The sequence below is a fragment of the Mustelus asterias genome, chromosome 18 (assembly GCF_964213995.1).
Source record: "Mustelus asterias chromosome 18, sMusAst1.hap1.1, whole genome shotgun sequence".
In the NCBI taxonomy this organism is placed as follows: domain Eukaryota; kingdom Metazoa; phylum Chordata; class Chondrichthyes; order Carcharhiniformes; family Triakidae; genus Mustelus; species Mustelus asterias.
The window spans coordinates 32,099,042-32,123,749 of NC_135818.1; the positions used below are offsets into that span (position 1 = coordinate 32,099,042).

A 24,708-nucleotide genomic window follows, 5' to 3' on the forward strand; every position below is an offset into this window, starting at 1 on the left:
GCACAATCACTCTGCACTGTGACCAATCACCCTGCAGCAGAGTGCACAATCACTCTGCACTGTGACCAATCACCCTGCAGCAGAGTGCACAATCACTCTGCACTGTGACCAATCACCGTGCAGCAGAGTGCACAATCGTTCTGCACTGTGACCAATCACCGTGCAGCAGAGTGCACAATCGTTCTGCACTGTGACCAATCACCATGCAGCAGAGTGCACAATCACTCTGCACTGTGACCAATGATTCTGCAGCTTCCGCTCTCAGCCTTCTCCGGCATTGCGCATCCGCCTCGCCGCCACCGCCACGTCATCCCGATTCGCGTCATCTGGCCGAAGAAAAGATGGCGGCGTCTGTGAGAGAGAAACAGATTGGTGAGTATTCATTTGACAAGAGTTTGGAGCAGGAATTGGAAATTTTGTCTACGTTGACAAAGCTATGGTATGGAAAAGTAACCGAATTGTGTTGTATCTGCCTATCAGTGGTGTGAAGGCCTCCCAGGGTTGTAACTTGATGATATTGGTTTTAAGGTGGAATGGGGAGTTGCTCATGTTCGTACTCGGCGTTTTTTTCATTTGTGTATTGTTCTGTCATTTCTAAAGAGGTTAATTTTTATGCATAGGTATACATTCTTGGATCTGGCACTGGTGTCTAAATAGGAACGACTACTGTGTTGCACAAAATCTGAGTTTTAAAAAAGTTTCAGTTACGTCTCTCTGGTGTCCGGTAAATGTCTGTTATTTGTTCACAAGTGGTTTAATATGTTTGGTAATGTCACGTTTTTCTGACTAATGTTGAATTCCACTTTCGTACTTATTTGCACATATGCACGCCCCCAAGACCATTTGTTACAACAACAAAAAAAGGTCTTTTATTGGAGGGGTATTGTAACAACAAACTTTATTTTTAAATACCAGCCAAACATCTGAGTTGTCTTTAATAACAATTGTTTATATCCAATTCAATCGAATCAAAATCCAATTTAATGTTTCAGCAAGTGAGACATTCCAGATCCAAGCTGACAATTGAATGCATGTTATGGTGTTCCAATTCAGGATCATCTTTTGATTTTAAGTTATTTTCCTTGATCCAACCTTCGGTTATCTTTTCCAGGGGATGTATGTTTAACACTGCCTTTGTACAAGTGGGTCATTTTGCAGTTGAGTAAAATTCTCTTTCGCTGCTTTGAGAACATTACTAAGGTTATGTCGATGTTCATCTCAGAAAACTTGATACTCCATTTTATTTGGCTCGCACTTTTGTTATTTTTCATCCTTTCATTGGATTTGAGATGTGTTTAATTCTGTTCTAGTTTTAATTCATGATCAAGAACCCAATTCCAGTTTTTCACTCTTCAAAGTGAATAGTCATTTAGTGGTACCATACTTGAGTATTGCTGAAAAAGAGACGTTAAAACCTTGTCTTGGATTCATCAGGACAATTTGCAATAATGCTGGGAAAAGGGAAACTAAATTTGTACTGATTGATTGGCAAGTGGACTCTGGTCGAGGCATTACCATGGAGAATGCAGCAGTTAAAGAACTATTTCAGTTTAAAATCTAACCCATTTAGTGCCGTGACGGTGCCACAAAACACCGAGGGTAGCCTCAATGTGAAGGTAGGGCTGTATACTGCTCAGTTGTCCCAGTACTGTCAAGGGTACATACACCTGTGACAGATTGGTGCAGATGATGTCAAGTAGGTTTTTCCCTCTTGGTTCCCTGGCCACCTGCTGCAGACCCAGTCTTGCAGCTATGTCCTTTAGGACACAAACAAGTTGGTCATTAGTGGTGCTGTTGAGCCACTCTTGGTAATGGACATTGAAGTCTGGTGACTTTGCCTTGTTTCATCCAATTCATGTTCAATATGGAGGAGTACTGAGCTTTGATGAAGAGTCATCTGACTTAATGTTGGCTCCATTCTCTCTCTCCCTACAGATGTTGTTAGACCTGCTGAGAGTTTCCAGCATTTTCTGTTTTTGTGTGATATAAAAGTACTAATTCATTAGCTGAAGGGTGGGGATGGTAGGTGGTAAACAGAAGGACCTTGCGCATATTTGATCTGATGCCACGTGACTTCATGTGGTTTGAAGTCAACATTAAGAATTTGCAGGGTAACTCTGTCCTGACTGTATACCACTGTGTTGCCAGTGAGACAAGACATAGCCAGGGTGGCATCTGCAACATTGCTTGTAAGCTATGATTCAGTGAGTATGATCTTGTCAGGCTGTTGCTTGACTAGTCTGTGGGACAGCGCTCTCTGTTTTTGCACAAGCCCCCAATAAGAGGACTGTACAAGGTCAATGGAGCTGACTTTGCTACTTTGTCACAAATATTGGTTAGCACTGCTGCCTCACGGCCCCAGGGAACCGGCTTCGATTTCAGGCTTGGCTCACTGTCTGTGTGGATTTTGCACATTCTCCCTGTGTCTGCGTGGGTTTCCTCCGGGTGCTCCGGTTTCCCCCCTCAGTTTGAAAGACGTGCTGGTTAGGTGCAGTGACCTGAACAGGCGCCGGAGTGTGGCGACTAGGGGATTTTCACAGTAACTTCATTGCAGTGTTAATGTAAGCCTTACTTGTGACTAATAAACTTTAAACTTTAGGCTTACATTAACACTGCAATGAAATTACTGTGAAAATCCCCCAGTTGCCACACTGGTGCCTTTGCGCGTACGCTGTGGGAGAATTTAGCATGGCCAATCCACCTAACAAGTACATCTTTTGGACAGTGGAAGGAAACTGGAGCACACAGATGAAACCCATGCAGACATGGGGAGAACATGCGAACTCTACAAAGACAGTGACCCGAGTCGAACCTGGATCCTTGGCGCTGTGCGGCATCAATGCTAACCACTGTGCTGCCTACTGTGGTGGTTTTGTACAACTGAGTGGCCATTTGAGAGAATATTTAAAAGTCACCAATATCACTGTGGGTTGGAGTCATAAAGTAAGGATGTCAAATTTATTTTCCTAAATAACGTTGGTGAACCAGATCGTGTGTCGTGGCCTTCGCGACACACGACAGCGCAGAGTCGCAGAGCAGAAACTGATAGCCAAGTTCCGCACACACAAGGACGGCCTCAACCGGGATATTGGGTTTATGTCACACTATTTGTAACTCCCACAGTTGCGTGGACCTGCAGAGTTTCACTGGCTGTCTTGTCTGGAGACAATACACATCTTTTTAGCCTGTCTTGATGCTCTCTCCACTCCCATTGTTTTGTTTCTTAAAGACTGGATTAGTTGTAAGAATTCGCATTCCAACCATTATTCATGTAAATTGAGTCTGTGTCTTTATAAGTTCTGTTTGTGAACAGAATTCCCACTCCCCTGAAGAAGGGGCTTAGAGCCTCGAAAGCTTGTGTGGCTTTTGCTACCAAATAAACCTGTTGGACTTTAACCTGGTGTTGTTAAACTTCTTACTGTGTGAACCAGATTACGACAGTCAACAATGGTTTCATGGTCACCACTACTGAGACTAGTTTTGTTTTAAATTCTTGATATATTAATTGAAATTGAACTCAAATCTTGGAGCATTAGCCTGGGACTATGCATTACTAGAGAGACTAGGTACCACAGCCTCCCCAAACCTGTTCTGCCATCTACTTAGACAATGGCTGATTTATGTCTCTACATTTCTCGCTTTTATTCTATATCCCTCGTCCTCTTCCTGAACAAAAACCTGTTGATCTCAGCTGTGAAAGTTTACATTGACTCAGCCTTTTGCGGACAAGATCGTGGAAGTCTTGAGTTGTTTTCAATTCTTAAGTGTAAGAGCTATGATGCAAGTGGCAGTGTGCCTGGTTGAGTCTTTTGCTCATTCTGTGCCTGAGCAGAGGGTCATTTGAACAGCTGTTTAAAAATAATGGAAGCTGCTGTATTCATTTTGACTTCTGCTTGTGTGTTACTTTTAGAAAATCTGTTTTGTAGTTTATAGCTTAAACCTTTAGCTGACAGTGTATATCTTTCTGCTATCCCAGTCAGAAAATACAAGAGAACTTGTCAGTTTAGTGAGCTATGAGAAATATTTTCTTATATCCTTGGCAAGCAAGACCGTTAGTTATTGAATGTATTGAGTCAGTTTCTAATATGTATTTGCGCTTAACTGTCAATTTGGCTCCCACAGCATTTTTATCTCTTGTTTAGAAGATTGGGAATTCAAACTGTACTTTGGTCTGGAGTGATCACACTGACCTTTGAGGGCTATATTGTTTTCTCAGAAGGTGTCTTTTCAATATAATGTCAATTTGAGGCTTTGCTTTCCTGTTCAATTGGGGGTGAAAGATAACTTGTACTTTGAAGTGGGAGCTCTGTGCCCAGGCCGATTCTCTTTGCTCGGCCAACACTACCAAAAGCAGATTCTGATCTTTCATCCGTCTGTGGTACATTGCAGTGCAGATGAGCTCCATTCACTGATATAGTACTGTTCAAAAGATACTTGAAGCACTTTGGGATGATCTGAGATTCTTTCATTTCTTTGGTGCTGAGACAACATGAATAATTGCAATAAAACATAAATATGGAACAGACCATTTTATTTATTACTTGCAGCATTTATGAAAAATAGGTACTCAGATTTCTGAATAATACTTTTAGATGGTTTTCTTCTGCACAGTAGGGATTCAATGGAAGAGATTTAAAAGCTGAAATGGAACTTTCTTCCGGAGCTCTTTTCAATTTGAGACCATTTAAGTTTATATCATAGGTATGGGCTGTGCCTCAGATATACCCTTTTGCAAAGCATTCCATGTTTTCAGAATCTGAACTATGCAACCACTGGAAGAATTAAGTGGATATGTGAACATGGGTTACATTTGCCCTTCATAAAGGAAACCAGGCTTGATGTTGTCACTTCCTACCAAGTAAAATCAGAAGCAAAATATTTTGAGAGTTGGATACTGGTTTGAAAGGTTTGGATTTTCTGTTAGAGTTCACAAATGAAATTTACAAGAAAGATGATTTATGTGTGTCAAGGAGGCATGGTCAGACTTTGATAGATTTCATGCAAGAATCACAGAATACTACAGTGCAGAAGAGGCCCTTTGGCCCATCGAGTCTGCACCGATGCATAAAATGCCCTGACTGGCCCATCTAATCCCACTTCCATCACTTGGCCCATAACCTTGAATGTTATGGTGTGCCAAGTACTCATCCAGGCATTTTTTAAAAGGATGTGAGGCATCCCGCCTCCTCCACTCTCCCAAGGCAGTGCATTCCTCTGTGTTTTAAAAAAAAAAGTTTTCCTCAAATCCCCCCCGAAACCTTCCACCCCTCACTTTTAACTTGTGTCCCCTCCTAACTGACCTTTCAACTAAGGAGAACAGCTGCTCCCTATCCACCCTGTCCATGCCCCTCAATCGTGAACACAATCAGGTCACCGCTCAGTCTTTTCTGCTCCAACGAAAACAACCCTAGCCTATCCAACCCATTTATAACTTAAATCTTTCATCCCAGGCAGCATCCTGGTAAATTTCCTCTGCACCCCCTCCAGTGCGTTCATGTCCTTCCTATAATGTGGTGACCAGAACTGCATACTGTACTCCAGCTGTGGCCTCACCAAAGTTCTTCACAACTCCATCAGGACCTCTCTGCACTTGTAATCTATACCCTGATTGATAAGAATGTAACATGGAATATGGCAGATTGTATATGAGATTGAACAAGTTCAATTTCTCTTGTTCAGTGTTAGTATTTACATTGCTGAATTGTGCTGGAGTTGTCGCATATGGAAAGACTCTAATTGGTGTTCGGTTCTGAGAGAGACTCCATGGTGGATCAGATGTGTGCTGCCTTAGACTTCCTGGGGAAGCAGTCATTTCCAGCAGTCTTGGTGAAACAAATGGTATGTTCCATGAACCCAGTAAGAAGTCTCACAACACCAGGTTAAAGTCCAACAGGTTTATTTGGTAGCAAATACCATAAGCTTTCGGAGCACTGCTCCTTCGTCAGATGGAGTGGAAATGTGCTCTCAAACAGTGCACAGACACAAAATCAAGTTGCAGAATACTGATTAGAATGCGAATCCCTACAACCAGCCAGGTCTTAAAGGTACAGACAATGTGGGTGGAGGGAACATTAAACACAGGTTAAAGAGATGTGTATTGTCTCCAGACAGAACAGCTAGTGAGATTCTGCAAGCCCAGGAGGCAAGCTGTGGGGGTTACTGATAATGTGACATGAATCCAACATCCCGGTTTAGGCCGTCCTCATGTGTGTGGAACTTGGCTATCAGTTTCTGCTCAGCGACTCTGCGCTGTCGTGTGTCGTGAAGGCCGCCTTGGAGAACGCTTACCTGAAGATCCAAGACTGAATGCCCGTGACTGCTGAAGTGCTCCCCCACAGGAAGAGAACAGTCTTGCCTGGTGATTGTCGAGTGGTGTTCATTCACGGGCATTCAGCCTTGGATCTTCAGGTAAGCATTCTCCAAGGCGGCCTTCACGACACACGACAGCGCAGAGTCGCTGAGCAGAAACTGATAGCCAAGTTCTGCACACGAGGACGGCCTAAACCGGGATGTTGGATTTATGTCACATTATCAGTAACCCCCACAGCTTGCCTCCTGGGCTTGCAGAATCTCACTAGCTGTTCTGTCTGGAGACAATACACATCTCTTTAACCTGTGTTGAATGTTCCCTCCACCCACATTGTCTGTACCTTTAAGACCTGGCTGGCTGTAGGGATTCGCATTCTAATCAGTATTCTGCAACTTGATTTTGTGTCTGTTTGCACTGTTTGAGAGCACATTTCCACTCCATCTGACGAAGGAGCAGCGCTCCGAATGCTTATGGTATTTGCTACCAAATAAACCTGTTGGACTTTAACCTGGTGTTGTGAGACTTCTTACCGTGTTCACCCCAGTCCAACGTCCAGCATGTTCCATGAAGCCATAGAGAATAGAAGGCTTGATGATTACTGCATTCTGAGATCATCCAGAGGCACAGTTATCAGTACAATGCAAGATTTGCAGCCAAGAAGAATGAGGATAAAAATACTTTTTAGTAGATTGGGATGTCACAGCAAAATACAGGATTGGAATAGTATGAATAGACAAATGAATCCCAGAATGTCGGGAGCTGCCTAAAACAGAGTCATACATACATACAAATTAGGAGCAGGAGTAGGCCACTCGACTCATCGAGCCGCCTTCACCATTCAGTAAGATCATGGCTGATCTGATTCAACCCCACTTTTCTCCCAATCTCCATAACCCGTGAATACTGAGTGGATCAAAAATCAGTGTAACTAATTCAGCCTTTAATAGGAGCAATGACTCAGCCTTCACTGCTTTGAGGAAGTGAATTCCAAAAAATTGGTTAAAATAGGTGGAAGGTAAAATGGTGGAGAATCAGTGGCAGATATTTAATGAGATAATTCATAACTCTGAATAAGGATATATTCCACTAAGACGCTATGAGGAGGATGCACCAACCGAGGAAGTAACAGATTTTACCAAATGGACAGAAAAGGTGTAAAGGTCTGAAAAAATCTGTGGGTCTCTGAATCTCCACCCACTCCCTCTGCCCTTACCAAGATGGTCATCCATGCCCCCTACTCCCTGAACAATCCCTGCCTTTCTCTTCCAAGATAACAGCGGCTGGGGACCTGGGTAACCCAGGCCTGTCGTGCGGGAGGAAGGTCTATCTCCCTGCTCACCTCTTTGACTCTCAGTTTCAAGATGGTGACCAGTGAGTGAAAATCTACCTCTTTGACGAATCACCTTGGGATGTTTCATCATGTTAAAGTCTCTTTTTCTCTATTCTATCATGGGATGTGGCTGGGACACACTTTTCTCACATTCAGTCCTCAATATGATTATCACCAGAAATTACAGAAGAATCCAACCTCTGCAGTCACTTGTGAACTTACTGGTGTGTCAGCAGGTTAGAAGACTGAGTGAATCCCTTCCCACACATGGAGCAGGTGAATGGCCTTTCTCCAGTGTGAGTGCATTGGTGTTTTAGCTGATTATCACTGCTTTTAAAGCCCTCCTCACATAAGACCATAAGATATGGAGCAGAATTAGGTCATTCAGTCCATCAAGTCTGCTCTGCCATTCAACCTATCTATTTCTGTCTTGAAGACACTTAATGACCTGGCCTCCACAGCCCTCTGTGGCAATGAGTTCCACAGAATCAAGTGTCCTGACTGAACCTGCCTACCACACTCGCAGGCAGTGCATTCCAGATCTTATCCACTTGCTGTGTAAATAAGGTTTTCTCGTGTCGCCATTCTTCTTTTGTCAATTGCTTGAATTTGTGTCCTCTAGTTCTTGAACTTCCACAAATGGGATCAGTTCATCAATATCCACTTTGCCTAGCCACCTCATCATTTTAAATAGAATCATAGAAACCCTACAGTGCAGAAAGAGGCCATCTGGCCCATCGAGTCTGCACCGACCACAATCCCACCCAGGCCCTACCCTCATATCCCTACACATTTACCCGCTAATCCCTCTAACCTACGCATCTTGGGACACTAAGGGGCAATTTTAGCATGGCCAATCAACCTAACCCGCACATCTTTGGACTGTGGGAGGAAACCGGAGCACCCGGAGGAAACCCACACAGATACAAGGAGAATGTGCACACTCCACACAGACAGTGACCCAAGCTGGGAATCGGACCCAGGTCCCTGGAGCTGTGAAGCAGCAGTGCTAACCACTGTCCTACCGTGCCGCCCATACTTGTATCAAATTTCCTCTCAACCTTCTCTTCTCCAATGAGAACAATCCCAGCTTCTCCAATCTATCTTCCTCATCTCTGGGACCATTCTTGTGAATCCTTTCTGCACTCTCTCTAATGTCTTCACATCCTTCCTAAGATGCAGTACTCTCTGCCCTATTTACGAAGCCCAGGATCTCATTAGCTTTATCAACCGCTCTTGCAAACTATCCTGTCACCTTCCGGAGTTGAAAGGGTTGGCTTAGAAGAGATTGAATAGACTGGAACTATGCTCATGGGAATTCAGAAGAATGAAAAATCATGCCTGACGAATCTATTGGAATTTTTTGAGGATGTAAATAGTAGAGTTGACCGAGGAGAACTGGTGGATGTGGTTTATTTAGACTTTTACAAGGCTTTCGACAAGGTCTCACATAACAGATTGCTATGTAAAGTTAATGCACATGGGATTGTAGGTAATGTCTTGAGATGAATAGAAAGCTGGTTAGCAGATAGGAAGCAAAGAGTTGGCATAATTGGGTCTTTTTCTGATTGGCAGTTAATGACTAGTGGGGTTCCGCAGGGATCTGTGCTTAGACTCCAACTGTTCACATTGTATATTAATGATTTGGAAGAGGGAACTGAATGTATTATCTCCAAATTTGCAGATGATACAAAGTTGGGTGGGAGGGTGAGCTGTGCGAAGGATGCAGAAATACTTCAACGTGATTTGGACAGGCTGTGTGTGTGGGTATCTGCATGGCAGATGCTGTATAATGTGGATAAATGTGAGATTATCCACTTTGGTAGCAATAATAGGAGGACAGATTATTACTTGAATGGGTGTAAATTGAGAGAGGCGGATACTCAGCAAGACCTTGGAGTCCTTGTGCATCAGCCGCTGAAAGTAAGCGCACAGATACAGCAGGCAGTAAAGAAGACAAATGGTATGTTGGCCTTCATAGCGAGAGGATTTGAGTATAGGGAAAGGGATGTTTTGCTGCAATTGTATAGGGCTTTGGTGAGGCCATACCTGGAGTATTGTATGCAGTTTTGGTGTCCTTATCTGAGGAAGGATGTCCTTGCTATAGAGGGAGTACAGCGAAGGTTTACCAGGCTGATTCCTGGGATGGCAGGTCTGTCATACGAGGAGAGACTAAGTCGGTTAGGATTATTCATTGCAGTTTAGAAGAGTGAGAGGGGACCTCATAGAAACTTGCACCAACAGAGAAATTCTCCACAACAGGGATCGCGTAGAATCTTATAAAATTCTAATAGGGTTAAACAGGATAGATTCAGAAAGAATGTTCCCAATGGTGGGGGAGTCCAGAACTAGGGGGCATAGTTTGAGAATAAGGGGTAAACCTTTTAGAACTGAGGTGAGGAGAAATTTCTTCACCCAGAGGGTGGTGAATGTGTGGAATTCACGACCACTGAATGTAGTTGAGGCCAAAACGGTGTCTGATTTTCAAGAAGAAATCAGTTATAGCTCTTGGGATGTGGATGGAAGGGTGGTTCAGGATATTGAATTAGATGATCGGCCATGATCAAGATGAATGGTGGAGCAGGCTCGAAGGGCTGAATGGCTTACTCCTGCTTCTAGTTTCTATGTTTCTATATCTGAAGTCATTTGCTTTGTGAATAAATCATCTATAGGAGTATGGGATTTGGGGGCATGAGTAGGTCAATTAGCCCTTTGAGCCTGCTCCTTCATTTGATAAGATCATGGCTGGTCTGAAATCCCCTTTCCTGTCTGCCTCAAGGGTTACTAACCCTTGACTCCTTAATCAAAAATCTATCCAACTCCACCTTGAATAAATTCAATGACCCACTCTTGATGGAGGAAAGAATTCCACAGACTGATGTTCCTCAAAGAAAATATTTCTTCTAATCATCTTAAAAGGGAGACATCTTATTCTTAAAATGTCTCCCTGGTTCGAGATTATCCCACAAGAGGAATGTCTTCCCTATATCCGCCCTATCAAATCCCCTCAGGATTGTTTATGTATCCATAAGATCCCCTCTACGGTAGCACAGTGGTTAGCTCCAGGGACCTGGGTTCGATTCCCGGCTCGGGTCACTGTCTGTGCAGAGTTTGCACATTCTCCCCGTGTCTGCGTGGGTTTCTTCCAGGTGCTCCGGTTTCCTCCCACAGTCCAAAGATGTGCGGGTTAGGTTGATTGGCCAAGATAAAATTGCCCCTTCGTGTCCTGGGATGCGTAGATTAGAGGGATTAGCGGGTAAATATGAGGGTTAGAGGGATTAGCAGGTTAATATGTAGGGATATGGGGGTAGGGCCTGGGTGGGACTGTTGTCGGTGCAGACTCGATGGGCCGAATGGCCTCTTTCTGTACTGTAGGTGTTCTATATGTTCTATAATTCTTCAAAACTCCAATGGGTATAGGTCTGACCATTTCAACTTCAGCCCTTCATAGAACATAGCAAAATACAGCACAAACAGGCCCTTCGGCCCACAAGTTGCGCCGGTCATGTCCCTACCTACCTAGGCTTATATATAGGCTTACCTATAACCCTCAATCCTATTAAGTCCCATGTACTCATCCAGAAGTCTCTTAGAAGACCCTCTCGAGTTTGCCTCCACCACCACTGACGGCAGCCGATTCCACTCACTCACCACCCTCTGAGTGAAAAACTTACCCCTGACATCTCCTCTGTACCTACTCCCCAGCACCTTAAACCTGTGTCCTCTCGTAGCAGCCATTTCAGCCCTGGGAAAAAGCCTGCGAGAATCCACCCGATCTATACCTCTCAACATCTTGTACACCTCTATCAGGTCACCTCTCATCCTTTGTCTCTCCAAGGAGCAAAGACCGAGCCCCCTCAGCCTATCCTCATAAGGCATGCCACTCAATCCAGGCAACATCCTTGTAAATCTTCTCTGCACCCTTTCAATCATTTCCACATCCCTCCTGTAATGAGGCAACCAGAACTGAGCACAGTACTCCAAGTGGGGTTTGACGAGGGTCTTATAAAGCTGCATCATTATCTCCCGACTCCTAAACTCAATCCCTCGATTGATGAAGGCCAGCACACCATATGCCGCCTTAACCACCTCCTCTACCTGCGAGGCCGATTTAAGAGACCTATGGACCCGGACCCCAAGGTCCTTCTGATCCTCTACACTGCTAAGAGTCTTACCCTTGATATTATACTCCTTCATCCCATTTGATCTGCCAAAATGGACCACTACACATTTATCCGGGTTGAAGTCCATCTGCCACTTCTCCACCCAGTCTTGCATCCTATCTATGTCACGCTGCAGCTTCTGACATCCCTCCAAACTATCCACAACACCACCAACCTTTGTGTCGTCGGCAAACTTACCAATCCATCCCTCCACTTGCTCATCCAGGTCATCCCAAGAATGATTCCAGTGCACCTTCACTAAACTGCTAATTTGATTGGTCTCCTGAGTGCACATCATATTCAAGATGTGGTCTCACCAAGATCTTAGAGCTGCAGTAAAATTTCCCTATTTTATATTCTAATCTCCTTGCAATATATGCCATACTTTACTCTTCATGTGAGCCAACCACCCTAGAGTTTTTGTGATTTTATTCCTGCTGGTTATGTATTATTAATAGTGTTAAATGCAGTAAATTCATCAAAATATGACAGGTCAATTAAAAATACTGTTGAAATGTACAAAGTTAATTCAATTTCTTTGAACTTCATTGGTGTTTAAAATTCAATGAGGAATTTTCCTTTTATTTTATAGCTGCTTTAAAACGGATGTTAAACTTCAATGTCATTCCTGTTAAAAACAGCATCACAGAACCTGTATGGAAGGTGAGGAAATATTTTATGTATCTAGATTCCAAGCAAATGTACGAAACCAAAAAAACTGCTAATGCTCTAACTAAACTTTTTATAATTTTGTTCCTGAAACTCAAGTCATATCATAATTAGATTTGAAAAAATAGAAGATGCAAATCATATTAGCAATAGAATACAGCATAGGATATATTCGCCAATATTTAATTCAAATCAATTGTGCTAGCGTAGCATATATTTCTGTACAATTTTAAAACTGCTTGAATCACTGTAGATGTGAAACAGAATGGGCTTGAATTCCCGCAAAGCGACAGTCAGTTTTAGATTGCCAATCTGCTCCTCATTTTCTGCCTCGAAATCCAACCAATGCTTTCTCATCTGACCTTATGACTCGGGCCAGGCAAGAACTGTGAAGGCCAGCATGCTCCTGTGGTCTTCAGTCGAGGGCTGCAGAGTCAGAGGTAAGGAAGCCATGCCCAGGCACTAGCTGTTGTAAATTTTGGATGTATTCTACAAATTGGTTGACTTGGTGGAAGCATATGAGGTTTGGTCAGCTTTTGATAGATTTAGGAAAGCAGATGATCAATCCATTGAGGAAATATCATGGACTTTGAGAAATAGTATAAGAGACTGAAGAGATTTAAACTTGACATCCTGTAGTCTGTATTAGCATTTACGTTACTTGATTGTGCACATGTTTCTCATGTTGATAGACTTTTGTTTTTGATGAGGGTGCAATTCCAAAGTAAAAGACTCTTTTAGACCAAATGGCTGCTGCCCTCAAAACTTTTCTAGGAAGAGCCATTTTCAGCTACTTCCCTGTTGAATACAGGCAACTCTGATTAAAGCAAAGGAGTGAAGGATTCAGTGGTGACTGTTTTGAGATCAACAGAACATTAGATGCAGATTCCAGTACAAAGATGGAGTCATCAATAGGCATTCTGAAGGTAGTGGTACTTTTAACCAATTTGCGAGTGGAGACAAGAAGCAGGTCTGGGATGGCGACGCAAACACTTAAACCTGAGAAACGCACTGTGAATGGTTAATCAGTGTTATCGGTGTGATTCCAAATATCATTATGCAATGCGTTGCTACAGCGAAGAATAAAGTTTTTAAAATAATGCATGAAATAGAGATTTCTGAGGCTCACAATGATGATGGGGACTACCATTGGTCACAGAGAATTTGAATTCAGTGATGAGTATTTTTAATGGCTGTTTCATTCAACTGTGTTTTAGATAGTGGTTGCACTTTCATAGTGTGTGGGGTGGACTGACTTAACTGCCAACTGGAGTTGGCAGTTAAGGACAAATGCATTTTGGAAGGTCTAATACAGATAGGAAATATACAGTAAATGGCAGAACCCTTAAGAATATTGATAGGCAAAGGGATCTGGGTGTACAGGTACACAGGTCACTGAAAGTGGCAATGCAGGTGGAGAAGGTAGTCAAGAAGGCATATGGCATGCTTGCCTTCATCGGCCGGGGCATTGAGTTTAAAAATTGGCAAATCATGTTGCAGCTTTATAGAACCTTAGTGAGGCCGCACTTGGAATATAGTGTTCAATTCTGGTTGCCACACTACCGGAAGGATGCTGAGGCTTTGGAGAGGGTACAGAAAAGATTTACCAGGATGTTGCCTGGTACGGAGGGCATTAGCTATGAGGAGAGGTTGGAGAAACTTGGTTTGTTCTCACTGGAGCAACGGAGGTTGAGGGGAGACCTGATAGAAGTCTACAAGATTATGAGAGGCATGGACAGAGTGGATAGTCAGAAGCTTTTTCCCAGGGTGGAAGAGTCGATTTGGGGCGGCACGGTAGCACAGTGGTTAGCACTGCTGCTTCACAGCTCCAGGGACCTGGGTTCGATTCCCGGCTTGGGTCACTGTCTGTGTGGAGTTTGCACATTCTTCTCGTGTCTGCGTTGGTTTCCTCCGGGTGCTCCGGTTTCCTCCCACAGTCCAAAGATGTGCGGGTTAGGTTGATTGGCCAGGTTTTAAAAAAAAAAATTGCCCCTTAGAGTCCTGAGATGCGGAGATTAGAGGGATTAGTGGGTAAATATGTGGGGGGGATTGTGGTCGGTGCAGACTCGATGGGCCGAATGGCCTCCTTCTGCACTGTGGGATTTCTATGATTTCTATGATTTCTATGGAGCATAGGTTTAAGGTGCGAGGGGCAAGGTTTAAAGGAGATGTACGAGCACAGAGAGTAGTGGGTGCCTGGAACTCGTTGCCAGGGGAGGTAGTGGAAGCGGATACGGTAGTGACTTTTAAGGGGCGTCTTGACAAGTACGTGAATAGGATGGGGAATAGAGGGATATGGTCCCCAGAAGGTTAGGGGGTTTTAATTAAGTCGGGCAGTATGGTCGGTGCAGGCTTGGAGGGCCAAAGGGTCTATTCCTGTGCTGTAATTTTCTTTGTTCTTTGGAGTCTCTTGATGAGGCAAATCAGCAGAAAGTCAAGGAGTATGAAAGCTCTATATGTTTCAAGTTTGGAGATGACAACACATTAATGTTTTCCAAAAGGGTAGAATCATAGAAACCCTACAGTACAGAAAGAGGCCATTCGGCCCATCGAGTCTGCACCGACCACAATCCCACCCAGGCCCTACCCCCATATCCCTACATATTTTACCCACTAATCCCTCTGACCTACGCATCTCAGGACACTAAGGGGCAATTTTTAGCATAGCCAATCAACCTAACCCGCACATCTTTGGACTGTGGGAAGAAACCGGAGCACCCAGAGGAAACCCACGCAGACACGAGGAGAATGTGCAAACTCCACACAGACAGTGACCCAAGCCGGGATTTGAACCCAGGTCCCTGGAGCTGTGAAGCAGCAGTGCTAACCACTGTGCTACTGTGCCGCCCTTTGCACTCCCTTGCACAATAGCTCGGATCAGCCAGCTCATCAGTACAGATGCACTTTCTAGCGACATACCTCCACTGTGAAGCAGGTCTTTGAAGAAAGCTCAAATGATACTAGACATGACGAATGTCACAGTAATTGTGTTTGGGAAGACTGTAAATCTGCATTTTACTCGGTCCAGCCATTACTGCCTGTCATTGAGGAAGCTCGAAGTTTCTTAAAGAATTCATGAAGTCTAAACAGAGTAATTCTGTAACAGAGTGGCACACGAACAGAGTGGCCTAATTGGGAATTTGGGGACAGTGGGAAGTTCTGGTAAGTATTTGTTAACCTCAGCTTCAGTTTTAATAGTTTTTAACAGCTCGACTTAAACTTAGAACTTCAGAAATTCTGGTAACAGAACTTGCCTGCCAGTGGCAGTTAACTGTCAATCAGTTGCAAGCATTTGTTTTTGAATAGACGCAGATCACCAGGTGTAGGGCAGTTGAGTCATAACTGGGAACTTGGAAATTGTGTCAAAAACAAGAAGGCCTGAGCAGAGCGGTTCCAGAATGGAACACAGTGGGAATTCAGAGAAAACAAGAAGTGATTAGTGTATAAATCAATATATATGTGTGTATAACAACTGAGGAATGTAGATAGTAAGAGTTAAGTTACAGCTATAGGAGTTGACAGCAGAACACTCCCTACAGACTCAGTGGTAGTTGGTAAGTTGTTCCCTCCACTTTAAAGTTGCATTAAGGTAAGAGTTCCAGTTTTTTAAAAAAAAGAACCTCAAATAAATTTTTGCTGGGCATGAATTTAGCATAGTCTTTAAACTAAAGTTAAGGCAGAGGAGATCAGTCCTGTGTGTTGCACCACCTGCAGCATATGGGAATTCATCGACAGCCCCTGCAGTCTGGATGACCATGTGTGCGAAAACTGCCACAGGTTTGACCAGCTTGTGCTCCGGGTTTTGGAATTTGAGTGTCGGCTCGAGGCACTAATGTGCATCTGTGAGACTGAGAGTTAGATGGATAGCCCATTTTTAGATGTGGTCACCCCGCAGCTGAAGGAAGTGCAGTCAGAGAAGGAAAAGGGTCTGGGTGGGCTTGTTGTCGGTGCAGGCTTGATGGGCCGAATGGCCTTCTGCACTGTAGGGATTCTATGATCTGTCAAATAAGGGACGCCGGGAAGGATTTTAGGAAGGCTCCACCCAGAGTCAATAACAATCTTTCTGTGTTGGAAGACGGTGAGAGCGGCGATTCCTCGGAGCCATGTTCATGGCTCTGTGAGTGGCTCAGCTGCACAAGGGGTAGGAGTATGATGGTGTGTTGCCTCCCTCATGCCAGGGATGTCACTGGCTGCAGGGCATTCTAAAGGAGGTGGGCGAACAGACAGAGGTTGTGGTTCACATTGGTACCAATGACAGAGGTAGAGCGAATGAAGAAAATTACAGCACAGGAACAGGCCCTTTGGCCCTCCAAGCCTGCACCGAATTTCTGAAGTTCTAAGTTTAAGTCGAGCTGTTAAAAACTATTAAAACTGAAGCTGAGGTTAACAAATACTTACCAGAACTTCCCACTGTCCCCAAATTCCCAATTAGGCCACTCTGTTCGTGTGCCACTCTGTTACAGAATTACTCTGTTTAGACTTCATGAATTCTTTAAGGAACTAAAGCCCCCTACCCTTCCGGGACCATATCCCTCCATTCTCATCCTATTCATGTATTTGTCAAGATGCCCCTTAAAAGTCACTATCGTATCTGTTTCTACTATTTCCCCCGGCAGTGAGTTCCAGGCAGCCACCACCCTCTGTGTAAAAAAAAAAACTTGCCTCGTACATCTCCTTTAAACATGTCCCTCGCACCTTACACCTATGCCCCCTAGTAATTGAGGGATGAGGTACTGCAACAGGAATTTACGGAGTTAGGTAGCAGACTGAAAATCAGGACCTCAAAGGTTGTAATCTCTGGATTACTCCCAGTGCCACATGCCAGTGAATACAGGAAAAGGAGGATAGAGCAGATCAATCCATGGTGGTGTAGAAGGGACGCCTTTAGATTCCTGGATCAGTGAGTCCGTTTCTAGGGAAGGTGGGACCTGGACAAGTTGGACAGGTTGCACCTAAATTGGAATAGGACTAACATCCTTGTGGGTAATTTGGCTACTGTTGTTGGAGGGTGGGGTTTAAACTAATTTGGCAGGGGAATGGAATATGTCATGGAGGTAGAATAGGGGGTGATGCACAGCCAAATATAGAAGAAAAAGGTAGTCATTCTGGAAGGCAAAGTGATTATAGACAAGTTAAGGCACAAGGAAGTAAGTAGTATGGCAAGGCTGGCTGGCATTTTAATGCAAGGATTTTTGCGAATAATGCATATGAGGGTGTTGGTTATCACATGGGAATATGATATTGTTATCACAGACATGACTGAGGGAGGGACAGGACTAGCAACTCTATTCTGGGATATAAAATCTTCAGGGGGTGTGTAAAGGAGGAGGTGGTGTTGCAGTATTGATCAAGGAGTCAATTACTGAGGTAAGGAGGGATGATATCTAAGAAGGTTCCTCAAGTGGGTAGAACCTAGAAACAAAAAGGGGGCAATCGCATTGCTGGGAGTCTAGTACGGGGCCCCAAACAGTCATGGAGATATAGAAGGGCAGATATGCAGGCAAATTTCTGAGAATTGTAAGAATAACATGGTAATAATAGCAGGGGATTTCAACTTCTCAACATTAACTTGGCTCAGAGGAACCGCTGTTCTCACTGTCTTCCAACACAGAAAGATGGTTATTGAGTGAGATGCACTCTGTGTGGAGCCTTCCTAACTATCTCTCCTGCCTCCCTTCTAACAGATCATAGAATCCCTACAGTGCAGAAGAAGGCCATTCAACCCACCCACCCAGACCCTATTCCCTTTCTGATTGCACTTCCTTAAGCTGCAGGACCACATCTAAAAATGCGCGCTCCATGTAACTCTCGATTTTGTGGATGCATCAGAGCAGAAACCCCAAAGTATGTTACGAAGCCTGACTTGACCCCAACATTTTTTTTTTATTTTGGCATTAGTTTGATGACAAGGTTTTTCACTCTAGGGGATTCTATTGGTTCCATCGGAAGCTTTTATCAAATACAAACTTTACAGTACAAGTTCCTTAAATAATACAGTTTAACTATAATGAATGAATTAGATTAACATTTATCAATTGGAATCCTTAAACATGACTGGGGGAAGACTAACTGCAATAATACTGGGTAGGATCTGGAGAGTGTAGACTGGGGGAGGCGGAGGATAAATCAGCATCTGACATGTGGGAGTCTTTCAAATGTCAGTTGATTGGAATTCAGGATCGGCATGTCCGGTGAGGATGAAGGGTAAGTGTGGCAAGTATCGGGAACCCTGGATAATGAGGAATATGCCTTGACAAAAAAAAGGAAGCATTCATAAGGTCTAAAAGACTTAGGACAGATGAAGCCCTTGAAGAATATCAAGAACGTAGGAAGAAATATAAGGAAGGAGTTAGGAGGGCTAAAAGGGGTCATGAAAAGTCCTTGGCAAACAGGATTAAGGAAAATCCTAAGGCATTTTATATGTATGTAAAGAGCAAGAGAGTAGCCAGGGAAGAGTTGGTCCACTCAAGGATAGTGGAGCGAATCTATGCATGGAACCAGAGGAAATGGGCGAATTACTAAATGAGTACTTTGCCTCAGTATTCACCAAAGAGAGGGACTTGATGGATGAAGAGCCTGTAGGGTAGGGTGTGTAGATATTCTGGGTCATGTTGATATCGAAGAGGAGGTGGCATTGGGCGTCTTAAAAGGCATTAAAGTAGATAAGTCCCCAGGGCAAATGGGATCTACCCCAGAATACTGAGTGAGGCAAGGGTGGAAATTGCTGGGGCCTTGACAGAAATCGTTGTATCCTCATTGGCTATCTTCCAATCCTTTGGCTACAGGTGAAGTTCCAATGTTGTTGAATTGTTTAAGAAGGGCAGCAGGGATAATCCAGGAAATTATAGGCCGGTAAGCCTTACGTCAGTGATGGGGAAATTATTGGAAAAGATTCTTGGGGACAGGATTTACTCACATTTGGAAACAAATGGACTTATTGGTGATAGACAGCATGGTTTTGTGAAGGGGAGGTCTTGCCTTTCTAACTTGATCGGGTTTTTCGAGGAAGTGATGAAGATGATAGATAAGGGAAAGGCAGTGGATATTGTACAGGTGGACTTCAGTCAAGACTTTGACAAGGTACCTCATGGTAGACTGGTACAAAATGTGACGTCACATAGGATCCGAGGAGAGCTGGCAAAATGGATACAGAACTGGATTGGCCATAGAAGACTGAGGGTAGCAGTAGAGGGGCGCTTCTCTGAATGGAAGGCTGTGATTAGCGGTGTTCCACAGGGATCAGTTCTGGGACCTTTGTTGTTCGTAATACATATAAATGATTTGGAGGAAAATGCAGCTGGTCTGATTAGTAAGTTCACAGATGACACAAAAATTGGTGGAGAAGCAGATAGTGAAGAAGAAACACAGCAAGATATAGACCGGTTGGAGACTTGGCAGAGAAATGGCAGATGCCGTTTAATCCAGACAAGTGTGAGATAATGCATTTTGGAAGGTCCAATGCACGTTGGAATTATACAGTAAATGGCAGAATCCTTAGGAGTATTGATAGGCAGAGCGATCTGGGTGCACATGTTCACCAAGCACAAAGTGGCAATGCAGATGGATAAGCTAGTCAAGAAGGCTTACGGCATGCTTGCCGTGCTCGGTTGGGGCATTGAGTATAAAAATTGGCAGGTCATGCTACAGCTTAGACTAATACAGATAGCTTAGCAGTTAAGAATTGTATCTTGTCATAAAGAACAAAAGGAAAAGTACAGCACAGGAACAAGCCCTTCAGAACCTTAGTTAGGCATCATTTAGAATATTGTTTACAATTCTGGCCACCACACTACCAAAAGAATGTGGATGCTTTGGAGAGGGTACAGAAGGATGTTGCATGGTCTGGAGGGTATTAGCTACGAGGAGAGGTTTGTTCTCACTGGAACGATGGAGGTGGAAGGGTGACCTGATAGGGGTTTACAAGATTGAGTGGCATGAACAGAGTGGGTAGTCAGAAGGGTAGAAAAGTCAAGTACAGGGTGACATAAGCTTAAGGTGTGTGTGGAAAAATTTCGAGGAGATGTGCGAGGCAAGACTTTTACAAAGAAGGTAGTAAATTTCTGGAACGCACTGCCTGGGGACGTGGTGGGAGCAGGTACGATAGCGTAATTTAAGGACAACTAGACGAATACATGAATGGGATGGGAATGGAAGGATACGGACTCCGTAAGTGCAGACGGTTTTAGTTTAGGCAGACCATGATCGGCTCAGGCTTGGAGGGCCAAAGGGCCTGTTCCTGTGCTGTACTTTTCTTTTTGTTTTTTATGACAAGATACAGTTCTTAGCTGCTAAGCTATCTTTATTAGTTCCAATTTAAGCAATATTCCTCTAATAGACTTCTTCAAAATCAGTTCGCAAATAACGCAGGCTTGCTTGTTTTTACTTGTTAACAGTCCTGGAAACCTTTGAACACCTCTGGAGACATAGGGACACCTCTTGCTATTTTCAGAACCAAGCAGAAACTGCATCCTTTTTCCTGTAAACTTAGTTCCTCCCATTAGAACATGACTCTGTCTCTTGTCAATCAACCTAATCAAACCGTACTCTGAATCCCCAGGGGAAAAACCACAATTTAAAAAAAAATGCATTTACTCAGATTGAAACAATTCCCAATGAGCTAAGGGCAATTATTTGTCTGCATTCTCAGCATGTGAGCTGCCTGGTGCAGACTTGAATTTTAAACATGCCGCTCACAAGAGACATGATATAAATATATTTCTTAAAGGTACAGTGACTATCCCAGCTGTGATGATAGTGTGAAAGGCTTAGTGGTTGTGGAATTCTTAAAATGCATCAAGGAGAGCTTTTTATGCAAATATGCAGAAAGTCCCACAAGGGGGCAGTGCTGGACCTAGTTTTAGGGAATGAGCCAGACAAGTGGTAGAAGTTTCAGTGGGAAAGCAATTTGATGGCCGTGCCCATAACACACTTTCTCGCTTTTTCTGCTGTAATTGCCTCATTCTCTTTTGCTACTCGTTCTCTCTCTTTCTCCTCTGCTTTTAATCACAGTTCAAATTGTTCCATCTCCTTTTCATCTTTTCATGTTCAAGCTGTTTCACTTGTAATTAAATTCTAGCCACTTTCAATGACTCTGACTGTGTTTCTGGCAAATGCTAAGGTATTATTGTAATTATCTACACCTTCCCCTTCAGGTAATGTCAACTGCAACATTTTTGCCAATTCCAAAAGCTTTGTTTTAATTACCTTTTGTAAACCACCTGGAGTGACCTCTTCCACAGCCTTAGCCACTGGAAGAGCCACTATTCCATAAGGCATTCCCTACTTAAACTGAATGCAATACTTGGAAAGAAGGCACATGTATTGCATCAATCACTGTCTTTGAGTCCAATAATCCCAAACCAAACAAGGAATATAGATTTTAATCCTGCAAAGATATGCTCCTCCTGCCAGATATGGGAGCATTCTAGTTTCCCTGACCACTATATCTGTGGGAAGTGCAACCAGTTGCAGCTCCTCATCATGTGGTTCCTTTGGAACAGCAGCTGGACACACTGTGGAGCATACAGGGGTAGAGAGTGTGATAGACACTAGCTTCGAGGAGGTGGTCACACCACAGGTACAGACAAGTAGATGAGTGACCGCCTGGAGAGGCAGGTAGATAATGCAGGAGTCTCCTATGGCTATTCCCCTGTCAAACAGGTATGGCGCAGAGTAAGAGCAGGCAGACGGAAGTCACGGGGCTCTGGAACTGGATGTCTAAAATGCATTTGCTTCAATGTCAGAAGTATAACAGGTAAGACAGATGAAACATGAGCTTGGATTACTGCATGGAATAATGATATTGCCATTACAGAGACATGGTTGAATGAGGACTGGCAGTTCAATATTTTGGGATATTGTTGTTTTAGACACCACAAAAGGGGTGGGGAATTGCATTGTTGATTAGGCAGCACATCACAGCTGTGTTGAGAGAGGACAAATTGAAGGGATCTTGCAGTGAGGCATTATGGGTGGAGCTCAGAAATAAGGAGGGTGAAATCACAATTTTGGGAGTGTACCTCCCAGGAGACAAAGTGTACCTTTGCAGGAGACAAAGAAGCAGATGTGCAGTCAGGTGCTGGAAAGGTGTGAAAAAACAGGGTAGTTGTGGTGGGTGACTTTAACTCCCCCCATATTGACTGGAACTCTCTTAGAGCCAGGGGCTCAGATGGAGAGCAACTTGTTCGATGTGTCCAGGAGGGCTTTTCTATACAGTATGTTGACAGTCTAACCTGGGAGGGGCCATACTAGACTTGGTATTGGGGAATGAGCCAGGCCAGGTGATTGATGTTGTGGGGGAGATTTTGGGCTTAGTGACCATAATTCTGCAAGATTTCAGTTAGTCAAGAGTGGCCCTCAGGTGAGGGTGCTTAAATGGGCGAGGGCCAGATAAATCCGGATTAAAGTTTTTTTTTTCTAAAATTTTATGTATTAGTTACAAGTAAGGCTTACATTAATACTGCAATAGAGTTACTGTGAAATTCTCCTAGTCGCTACATTCCGGTGCCTGTTTGGGTCACTGCACCTAAAAGCACGTCTTTCAGTCTGTGGGAGGAAACTGGAGCACCCGGAGGAAACCCACGCAGACATGGGGAGAACGTGCAAACTCCACACAGACCGTGACCCAAGCTGGGAATCGAACCCGGGTCCCTGGCGCTGAGGCAGTGGTGCTGACCACTGTGCCAATGTGCCGCCCATATGAGACAGGAACGGGAGGGATGTGGATTGGGAGTGACTGTTTGAGGGCAAATCTATGTCTGGCATGTGGGAGGCTTTTAAAGGCCAGTTGATTTAAGTGCAGGACATGTATGTCCCCACAAAAATGAAGGATAGAAATGTCAGGATTCGGGAACCATAGATGACAAGGAAAATTGTAACCTTTAGTCCTGGCTGGAGACAATAGTCCTCAGGACGGCCTCAAATGGGATCTTGGGTTCATGTCACACTCTCTGTAACCCCCACGACTTGCCTGGGCTTGCAAAATCTCACTAACTGCCCTGGCTGGAGACAATACACATCCTTTAACCTGTGCTTAACTCTCTCTCCACTCACATTGTCTGTACCTTTAAGACTTGATTACCTGTAAAGACTCGCATTCCAACCATTATCTTGTAAATTAAGTTTGTGTCTGTATATGCCCTGTTTGTGAACACAACTCCTCACTCACCTGAAGGAGTGACACTTCGAAAGCTTGTGCCACCAAATAGACCTGTTGGACTTTAACCTGGTGTTGTGAGACTTTCTTACTGTGCTTACCCCAGTCCAATCCGGCATCTCCACATCTTGGTGATGGAAGACAGAGTAGCAGTGGAAGGGTGCTTTTCAGAATGGAGATCTGTAACTAGTAGTGATCCGCAGGGATCAGTGCTGGACCTCTGTTGTTTGTAGTATATATAAATGATCTGGAGGAAAAGGTGGTTGGTCTGATTAGTAAGTTTGCCGATGACACAAATTGGTGCAGTTTCTGATAGTGCCGGGATTATCAGAGGTTACAACAGGATATAGATTGATGGAGATTTGGGCATAGAAATGGCAGATGGAGTTTAATCCGGACAAATGCGAAGTCATGCATTTTGGAGGATCAAATTTAGGTGTGAATTATATTGTAAATGGCAGAATCCCTAGGAACATTAACATAGAGGGATCTGAGTTTGCAGGTCCACAGTTCCTTGCAAGTGGTCAAGATGATTAAGAAGCCATATGGCATGGCGAGCCTTCATCGGCCAGGGCATTGGGTACAAGAGTTGGGAAATAATGTCGCAACTATATAAAACTTAGATTAAGCCGCATTTGGAGTGTTGTGTGCCGTTCTGGTCGCCACACTACCAGAAGGACATAGAAGCTTTGGAGAGAGTGTGAAGAAGGTTCATCAGGATGTTGCCTGGTCTCGAGGACGTTGGATATGAGAAAGGATTGAATAAACTAGGATGGTTTTCACTCGAAAGACGGAGGCTGAGGGGAGACCTGATGGAGGCATATGAGGTGTAGACAGAGTGGATAGTCAGAGGCTTTTTCCAAGGGTGGAAGCGTCAATTATAAGGGGACATGGGTTCAAGGTGAGAGGGGGAATGTTTAAGGGAGATGTTCAGGGGAAGTTTTTCAGAGTGATGGGTGCCTGGAATGTGCTGCCAGAGGATGTGGTGGAAGCAGGTAAATGAGCAACATATAAGAGGCATCTGAATAGATACATGAATAGGGAGGGAATAGAGGGATATGGACCGAGTAAGGGCAGAAGG

At 44.0% G+C, this 24,708-nt stretch overlaps 1 protein-coding gene across 1 annotated transcript in view; it reads left to right on the top strand.

Annotated features, from left to right (window-relative positions):
- The first annotated feature begins 270 nt into the window (after positions 1-270).
- Positions 271-24,708, top strand: part of scfd1 (sec1 family domain containing 1) — a 451,124-nt gene continuing 426,686 nt past the window's right edge. Inside the window, exons 1-2 of the mRNA XM_078233262.1 lie at positions 271-372; positions 12,396-12,466. Coding sequence (XP_078089388.1) covers positions 342-372; positions 12,396-12,466 — 102 coding nt within the window. The 5' untranslated portion in view covers positions 271-341. The remainder of the gene's footprint in view (positions 373-12,395; positions 12,467-24,708) is intronic.